Source organism: Barbus barbus (assembly GCF_936440315.1).
Source record: "Barbus barbus genome assembly, chromosome: 45".
NCBI lineage: Eukaryota > Metazoa > Chordata > Actinopteri > Cypriniformes > Cyprinidae > Barbus > Barbus barbus.
In genome coordinates this window covers 15,019,219-15,029,134 of record NC_136723.1, presented here as the reverse complement: position 1 = coordinate 15,029,134, position 9,916 = coordinate 15,019,219, and the positions used below count along the sequence as shown (strand labels likewise).

Below are 9,916 nucleotides of genomic sequence, written 5' to 3'. Positions count from 1 at the left end.
CAGTTTATGACAACTAGATCAACCATTTTGCATTTAATGACTTATACGATGAATTAATGACTAGATGTTTTGAGGGGAAAGACAATAGCACAGAGAACTATAATACATTTTGAGCAACATGACATAAGCAATTGATAATGTAGGAAACAGCAGAGAATTGTACATAATCATTTGCATGGATGTACCAAAGCATTTGCAACTTGTTCAAAGAAATTAGAAACTGCTTTTTTGATGTGCACAAGTGACACAATGATGTGAAGATTGAACAGGTAGTTCTGAGAATTTCAATTATGATCTGAGAAATGTACCAAAGCGACTGATAAAAACTGTAATCTAAATGCATTTTAATAAACTGAATCATGCAGTGAAAGAACGCGCACTGGTCTATGGTCGCTGATGTTAGCAAGACAAATGAACTATATTTGCCTTTTGTCTTTTGGATAATTAGCTGTAAATTCGAGGCACATGTAGCTAATCTTTTGTTTATCACCACTCACCTCTACACCAAGATAAAGACAACTGGAGAGGGAGGGCTTCACTTCTGCGGTTCTCTGCCTGTCTGTGATGCATGTGCCGATCAATGTGTGCTACACTGCTGTGCTGCGCCTGCGCCGAGACGCGGAGTGGAGAAAGGCATCGGAACAGTCTCTCAACATTTTCCGACCCGACCTGATATTTGGAATTTTTTGTTTGTTTGTTTGTTTGACAGGGAAAGCTGTGCGCACACAGAAACACACACGCATACATATATACATAGGCCTATATTCATTTATATATATATATATATATACACACACACACACACACACACACACACACACACACACACACACAAAAACTCCCCAGAAAAAAGGGCACTTTCTCTCGAGGAAGAAAAAGGGAAGGTGCTCCAGCCCCCTTTTATGTCTATGTGTGCACGTGCCTGGTCTGCTCATTCGTAGTGATTGGCTAAAAGTGCGGCCGCGACATCAACATCAGCACTGCTCGTCTTTGCAGTGTGTGCGCGTGTTTAGTAACGTTGTGATGACTGATTGGATGCATACAGTAAGCTATATATATGCACACTTGGGCTTGTTTGTTAACTAATTAGCCTATACAATAAATATGTTTAGAAAAACCGCCAAACAGACCAAAAACCGACCAAATTTTGTCCACCCGCCCAAGCCAATATTTACCTTCACAATCAAATTCAAAACCGCCCGATTGGGCCTAAACCCGCCCAATCTGGCAACACTATGTGGCTCTCCGACATAACGCCAATATATATATGCCGATGGCGCCACCTAGTCCCCACCTCCTATAGAGGACTCGTTCACACAAAAAACACAAGACAGCCATACAAAGCAATACTTAATTCGAAAACAGTAAATAAAAGAATAGATTCAATATAAACAATAATATGGCTCCTACACTCATATAATTCTGAATACTGATTTATTGCCTTTTTTAAATTCAGACCCTTCTTGAAATATAGATAAAAGTTGTCATACTGCAGGACCATTTAAATTACCTTTCATTTTATTAAAAATGACAAATTCACGCAAATCTTAACCTTATGATGTAGCTAATGTTAAAAATGATTATACATGTTTTTCTTTCTGCCCAAAGAAAAAATGCTTAAGATTGTAAGGAATAACAGTTAAAACCCATAGACCAGGTATGGTGAAAAAAGACCAGAAGTCAGATTGCGATTAATTAAAGAAATTTACTGAAGAAATAGTTTGATAAAAGATAAGAAATAGATTATTCGTTCAAGATGTTTTATGTACAGTAACTCTTGTTGATTTTGTTTTCAGTGCTTACGTTTGAATTATAGTACAACTAGTATTTTCCCAATTTTAGATAATATAATGAGTATGCTTACTTTAGGCTTTTACAATATCTTTCATTTCAAGATAATTTTTAGGGTGTTACAATCTCCTAAAGTGTGTTATGGACACCAAATGGATAAGTTGAAAGTGCTGTAGGGCCATATTACTTGATAAACATGCTTTACTCTCTTGTGTTTCATCTCTGTGCAATTCCTGAATAATAAAGGGTCCTCCATTATTGCTGTGGTAAACACTGACTCAATTTGAATGGCTTTCTGTTTTCCCAGCAATCACTTCCACAAGCTTTTATAATGTTCATTCTTTCTCTCTTGTATACAGTGTCCATTATAGACTCTTGTCTTGTAATATGTAAAATTGCCTTTGCATTTCAGTAATCTTATTTCTCTGAATTGTGTGTATATCAAGTTTAAGCTAACTCAGTGTGTCTCAATTTGTTAGGACCAAAATGGGGCAGTTATGCAAACTTGCACTGTTTGTTTTGGTTCTGATGGCAGTGCTACACAATTCATCACGAGGAAAGACAGGGGGTAAGAGCACCCCTTCCAAGAAGCCATTCAATAAGCCATCACAGGGGACCAAGGCCCAATCTATCCCAGGCAACCCTCCAAACCTGGTGCAGGAAGTAACCCAGGCTACCCCAACCAGCAGCATCCTAGTAGAGACACTAGTGGCAGCTATCCTTCAGCTGGTGGCAACACCAATTGGTATCCAGGAAGAGGGGGATCCAGCCCAGGAGGATATCCCAATCAAAATCCTGGGGCAGGTAGCTATCCCGCTGGTGGTAGCTATCCTTTGGCTGGTGGCTACCCCAATCCGGGAAGAGGCGGTGTTAACCCAGGAGGATATCTCAACCAGAATCCTGCAGGAGGGGATTTCTCTAATCAATATCCAGGTAGAAGTGGGTACAGCCCTGGTGGGTATCCAGCAGGTGGATCTTACCCCTTAAGAATGGCAGGACAGCCAGGAGGATACCCAGGAGTACACCCTTCCATTGGAGGGGGGTATCCCAACTGGAACCCCAAAAATAAGATCCTCAGTCCACGCTATGGAGAATCCTTTGGAGGTGGGGGGTTTGGAACGGGTGGCTCCCCTTTCTCTAATACAGTGAAAAGCATGGGCTATGGTCCCTCTGCTAAATCCAAAGGCTTCGCAAAAAAGGCAATGCTAGCTGCAGGCATTGGGGCTGTGGCAGGAATGGCTGTAGGCTATGGAATCGGAAACTTTCCACGCCCCAACGTCCAATTCAGGAGCCCTCAGGAGGAACGTCAGTACAACCGCTATATGTATGCACGTCAAGGCACTCATTCTAAAGAGAGAAATAACCTAGGAGGACCCAACTACACATCAAAGCAACCATCCCAGGCTCAGTCATATGAGCAATATATGAGCACATGCATGAAGCGTAAAGATCTAAAAGATCTAAAAGAGCACTGACTGACATTGCAGCTGTGAACGACACCACATCCCCTATGACTGTCAATGATTATCCAAAGGCTGCTGCAAATTCGTGAGGATGATGATGATACAGTGAGTATCATGCAGATTGGTTATCCAGCTCTCATTGAGCAGATGAAATCTTGGAAGTGTGTTGAGCTGTACTTGGTTTACTCTGAGAGCTTCACGGAGAAGCAGAAAGAAGATAACAAAGACAAAAAGGGAAGAAAAATTTCCAGACCTTCCAATAATCACAATGGACACTGTGTCTCTGGAGTGCTTCTGTTGCTCAATACTTTATGCTTCTTAGTGACACTTAGTAGTGCTGTCAGCATATATATATATATATATATATATATATAAGGAATGCATTTGATCCTTCACAAAGACCCCCCCCTTTGTTACTGTAACTATGTCCAACAAGCCATGGCACTCTCACACCAAATGTCATGTTCTCACGCAATGAAAAATACATGGCAGAGCAATGAGAAAACCGACAAGTGCTGACAGACAAGACACAGAAGGTTACTTTTGGCATGAAGCAAAGCTCAGCTTTCAAATTTTTAAAGAAATCCAAACAATAAATACCATTTTGTGACTCTTTAATGTGTCGTGACAGATCGCTGTAGTGCCTCAGTTCAAGCGGCAGTTTTGACGCTTACACCATAATAGTTATAGCTTGGAATAAACATGAATGGACATCAAAAGGTATCTTGTTTCAATCGCGGAAAGACGTCAATATGCACAATTTTTCAAATTCAAGTCCACAAACATAAATCTACTCTCCTGTCTGCTTTGTTTGTCGGGCAAAAATGTCAGATTCGGCATTATGATTGGTCAAACTGACTGTCAGTCAAACTCCCTGCGAAGGGTCAATTGCCCTTCCTTTCCATCTCTCAATCTAGGAATCCAAAGGTGGTTACATTTTAAAAGTTGAGTATATTATCTGTCTTGACTGAAAGTTTAGCTTATCTGCTCAAAATGCAACAAGTCTTTTTTCTCAATGGCTGTTTAAACGTACAGTATAAAGCAAATATAATGTATACTGCCATTTAATGAATGCATTTTTTTATAAATAATTGTATAACATACAAAACTTATTATTATTATTATTGGTAGTAGTAGTAGTATTTCTGGGAAATAAAAAATGAGCTATTTGAATCAAATGCTCACTGATTAATTTATTTATAGAAATGTAATATTATGCATCTATTTAAACCATTTATATTATTTACAAAAACATCAAAACAACAACAATAATAATACATTTTAAATTTTTATTAACTGATAAATTAATTTATATTGATTATTTATTGTGTATTATTTATTAATATCTTTATATCTTTCAGTAGTTCTCTCTAAATGTTCTTCCCTTGTGAATTTGTGGTGTACATTGAATTATACAGTAGGAAAACAATGTTTAAACAATGAAAACGTATGTTTTCAATATTTTATAGATCAAACAATTGCTGGTCTGTTTAAAATCCCCTTAGCAAAATGAAGACCATTGCTATGGTAACATCACAGAGAACACTGAGGCCTTCACATGATATATGCAGCACGTTGCTACGAGACCAGGCCATTCAGGAACAGAACGTCATGATTAGGAGGAAGCATTGGAGGTTCAACAAACAAAGTGGACAAGACTAAGCAGTCAATTATTTATTAATTTACACTCTTAAAACAGTACATGGAGAACACGCCGACAGGTTTTAAAATGCCTGCCAAAATCCACATCAAACCCTGAAACCAACAGAAGAGTATTAAATGACATCACCGGAATGAAAGGAACAGCAAAAGCACTTCTGTTATTTTTCATTTTGTCCATCCCATGACATTTCAGCTAGTTTGCATCAAATTATTTTTAGGTGTATGAGAGAATGCAAATATTAGCCCTTAAATTAAAGCGGTTTCAGTTGTATAGAATGACATTTGACTAAAATAAATAAAATCCTAAATTAAAATCCACAGTGACATATAATTGTAGAATTGTCTGCCATTAGCAACAAAGCATGTATTAAAAATAATTTAACATTCAACACATTTGGCTAAAACATTTGAATATATGTTAAATAGTAAAATTGATAATCAAATCAATCTACCAATTTACATTACCTTCAAGCAGGCATAATATATAGGTAAACTGAAAAACTTCCATACACCATTAGCCTCTTTCACACAGTAATACCGGTGAATTGCCACATTAAAACCAGAACGACTTTACCGTAAATAGCTACAAAAATGCGCTGCTCTTTTTTACCGGTAAATTCTGTGATTATCATTAACCAGAAATGACTTCTAAACAGCTGCCCCTACCAGTATTGTGATTGTAAACATGGATGGGTAAACATGGTCAGTGTTTTTGTTGATATTTTCACATTCATGCATCGTTTTTTGGCCCAAAGATGTCGCATTCGAATTTTGAAACTGAACTACGGTTGCGGCTATCAGGGATACAGTTCCGACCGGAAACTAACAATGCGATTTAATTTTCTACCTATTAGATTGTGTTTTATTAACGTCTACACCTACCCCAACCCTAAAGCTCCCCTTTAAAATAATGTAAAAATTATTGTCGTACAGTGTGATAAAAAATACGCTATATTGATGTGCACATGCCCAGTAGCCACAGCTGTCTCCCTTCTAGACTTAACCCCGAACTACACAGCGTGGAGTAAATGTGTCATCTGCGTTAGAATGTTATGATTGGCCCAGAGTAGACATCTTATGTAAGCGCATTCTGAACTCGTATGTGCATTCCGGTTATCTTCATTCTGCATTCCCACGAAGCATCATTCCGGTAATTTACTGGTAATGTTACAACTTCCCTTACTGGTAAATTGCTGGAATGAATTTACCGGTATTTTTGAAAAGGTCCTGTTCACACATAATTTCTTAACACTAATTTACCATTAAAGGAAAGGGGCAATTATCAATTAATTCATTAATTTAATTATAATATATAATAAATAAATATATAATAATTACTTTTTAAGATTACTTTTGACCTGTAGTGTGTGTAGGCCATGTGTGGTCTAATGTCATAACTTTCTCAAATGTCATATTTCTCCAAGTATATTGCTGGTGTACGTTAGTTTCCTCTTCATCAAACACTGAAATGATTGCATCCAAAACAAACCCTTTCTGCATCTTGTCTCACTGTGACAAGAATTGCCTCAAACCCTGTAACTCATCCCCACATAAAGACATGTGTGACTGTTCCGAGTATTATGAGGACGTTGGTCACATGCTCTGAGCTGCCTGTGTTCCTGTAATACCGCCCGTCCGATTGATTGTAGTATCCCGGTCCATCAGGGTAATAGCGCCTGTTCTCATCTGAGGAGCCATCGTAGCCGTAGCCATACCTCGGTCTACCAAGAGAGCCCAGCCCATAGCCGATGGCCGCTCCACCGAGAGCCCCCGCAGCTGCAGCACCAGCCAGCTTCAGACCCTGCCTGCCTTTGCTCCGAGAAGGAGGCGCTCTGGCTGGCAGACCCACTCCCTTACCCCTGCCACGCTTGCAGTGTGCCCAAGGATATAATGACGCCAACAGCAACATCCACACCCAAATGATCAGGACCTTCTGATTACCCATCGTGACTGTCCCTTCAAAAAACAAACAAAAAATTTGCGTACAAAAGATTTTCGGTCAGAAATTACTAGTAGATTTTACAACTAATTAGAAAAAAAAAAAAACATACAGCAAGCAACACGTTGAAATAAATGTGGAATTTTGAAGTGGAAAGATTGAAACAGTCTTTTCTTGTAAAACATACTCTTATAATATTTATTTACAACATTGATTTTACAGTGTGGGAAATTAAAGAAATTTACCAAAAATGGTTTTGTTGCAAATTTTCCTATAATAATATTAAATCAATGATAAAAAATAAAAAAAAGTTTATACAAAAATATGGCACATTAGAATTACAAATTATTTCTCTTAATTTCATATAGTCTGTTTATTCACACAATTTGGGTTCTACATTCAGCCAGTGTAGAAGCGTCCTTTTCAAATAATAAATATGGCTCTTTCTCAAAATGAATCTATAAATGTAAAATATTTTTTTATTAATCTTTATCTATTTTATTAATATATTTATTTAAAGTTTTATGCTTTTATAATTTACTTTTGATTAATTATATTAAATATTGTACCTTTTTATCATCAAAATGAAATATTTATGTTTCAGCACATTTATTATTATTATTATTTTATTCAACATAATTATTCAGACAATTACAGTGCGGCGAGCGGCACAAGTCATCTGAATCTAATTATATGCTCCATTGCACATCAAAAGACGAGTGCTGACCACTGACAACAAGCAAACGTTCTGAATGATGTATCAATTGAATGCGATTGTGCTGCGATCTGCATTTTCTGACACACAATGAGCCACTTGTTGTGCCATAAGTATATATTCATTATCATAAATTAATTGAATAACAAAGACATCTATGTTGATCCCGTAATGCTTATTTCACATACTCTCAATATTTAAAAATGAAATAAACCAATGAAAATCTTTAGGATATCATTTACTTTATCTCTAAATGCATCATTATATATTATAGTATATATACTAAAAATGATCTCAGTATTTAGTTCTAAAAACATTTATCCTCTTCCATATTTTGCAAATCTCATCAAAGCCCATCAGTTGCTACAAGCAGAAGCATCTTACCTGGTGATAGTGCTGATCACTGGCTTCTATTCACCGCTTGAACTGCTCAACCTTACTGTGAAAAGCTGCTCTATGTTGTAAACAACCACCTTATGGAAGTGTCACTCACTCGACAGCAGCGAATGACCAATCAGGGATGCTGAACAGCCCCACCCACTCAAGAACAAAGGCACACCAGAAAATGAATTACAGCCTGGTACTAGTCTGGTTTTTACTCATTTTAAAGCAGTTTCTATTCAGATTTACATCCCATTGCACCTACACTCTATTTCACCCTAGTGTCTATTATACCCCGGCCATTAAGTTTGCATATCTAATTTGTAATAGTAGCAGATCAGTGCTTAGGAATTAATAAAATACATAAGGAGAGATTACAAGTCTTTATTCCACATGGAAAATTAATATATATTTTTTAAATGTCATGCCTAACAATGTGGAGCAATGGGTTAATGTAGTGTGGCATAATGTCAGGGAACTGTTGTGTGTCTGTCATGTGTTCCTGCCCCTTGTGCCCATATTTGGTTTGTTTCCTGTCCTTGTCATATGTAATCATCAGTTAATTCTTGTCTAGCCGTGTTCGTCTCATTAGCGTGTGTATTTAAGTTCCTGCCTGTTGAGTTTCGTGCTGGCTGGTCTACTCGTTAATCCCGGTGTGTGATGTCCTTGTCTGCCTTGCCTTGTCCTGCCATGTCTTGATGTTCAGTAAAGTATGTTATTTGAGTTTCTATCCTCGTCTGCGTGTTCCTGGTTCCTCCCTCGTGTGTGCACCGTGACAGAAGACCAGACCAAAACAGTAAGCGGCGCCCCTTCACCTTATTTTGTTTTCCGTTTTTTGAAAAGTTTTTATTTGTTCCTGTTTTGTTTGTACCTCGCGGCATGGAAGTCGCCACTCGTCCTTCTGCCCTAGCCCACGGCAAATCGGCGTGGGAGTTCGGCGGGATCGCCGCGAGTGTCGCGAGTCCGCTGGCCGCGAGCCCTGCAGTCTCCCGATCGCGGGAGAAGTTCGCCGTTGTCCGCGGCTCAACCAAGCCCGCCGATCGCGGGAGATGTTCCGCCGCCGTCCGCGGCTCCCAACCTCGCCGCTCACACCGAGCCCGCCGTTCGCGGGAGTTCACGCCGCCGTCCGCGGCACACCGAGCCCGCCGTTCGCGGGAGTTCACGCCGCCACCTGCGGTTCACCCAAGTCCGCCGTCCGTGGGGAAAGCCAACCCACCGTCGGCGGCTTCACCGTGCCCGCCGTTCGCGGGAGATCAACGCTGCCGTCCGCGGGGAAAGCCAACCCGCCGTCGGCGGCTCCCCCTGTTCACGCCGCCGTCTGCGGCTCCCCTGTGCACGCCGCCGGTCCGCCTCTGACTCAATGCCCGCCGGTCCGCCTCTGACTCAATGCCCGCCGGTCCGCCGCTGACTCAAGCCCACCGGATTGCCGCTGACTCAAGCCCACCGGATTGCCGCTGACTCAAGCCTGCCGGTCGCCGATACCCTCTCCGTGGATCAAGTCCACATGTCACGGCCAGGAGAGCCGTGTTTGTGTTCGTTGTGCCCACAGGAACATTTTAAACTTACCTTGTCGTGTCATGTCTTGTCCATGGAGACTCGTTTGGGGCAGGCGGCTCCTTGAGTTGTGGCCATGGAGGCCAGTCGCAGCCGCTTGCCCCCCCTGTCGCAGAAGTGGAGGAGGTCGCTGAGGGACCCTGTGAGGGCCCCTGACTCCTCGTCATGCCCAGAGGAAGACTCAGCTTCCTAGCCAGCCCAGGAGGGCTTCTGGTTCCTGTGGGATGTCCTGTCGTGTTTGTCTGACCCTGGAGGGTTTCTGTCGTGTCTTGTACTGTTTTGTCTGTCTAGCCCCGGAGGGCTCCTGATACCCCCTGGATTCCCCATGGAAATTTTGGGGGGGGGTAGTAGAGCTCTGGGTGGAGTGGGTGGGCCGAAGAAGGATGCCATGGCCACAGTTACCACCTGCCA

General features: G+C 40.7%; 1 protein-coding gene across 1 annotated transcript; it reads left to right on the top strand.

Moving 5' to 3' along the window:
- Positions 1–2,277: 2,277 nt before the first annotated feature.
- Positions 2,278–5,013, top strand: LOC306863779 (uncharacterized protein; the record flags this gene model as incomplete). Its single annotated transcript, XM_079407334.1, has 4 exons — positions 2,278–2,359; positions 2,452–3,259; positions 3,326–3,575; positions 4,954–5,013. The coding sequence occupies 4 exons, from the start codon at positions 2,278–2,280 to the stop codon at positions 5,011–5,013; spliced, it is 1,200 nt and encodes a 399-aa protein (XP_079263460.1).
- Between the last annotated feature and the right edge of the window lie 4,903 nt (positions 5,014–9,916).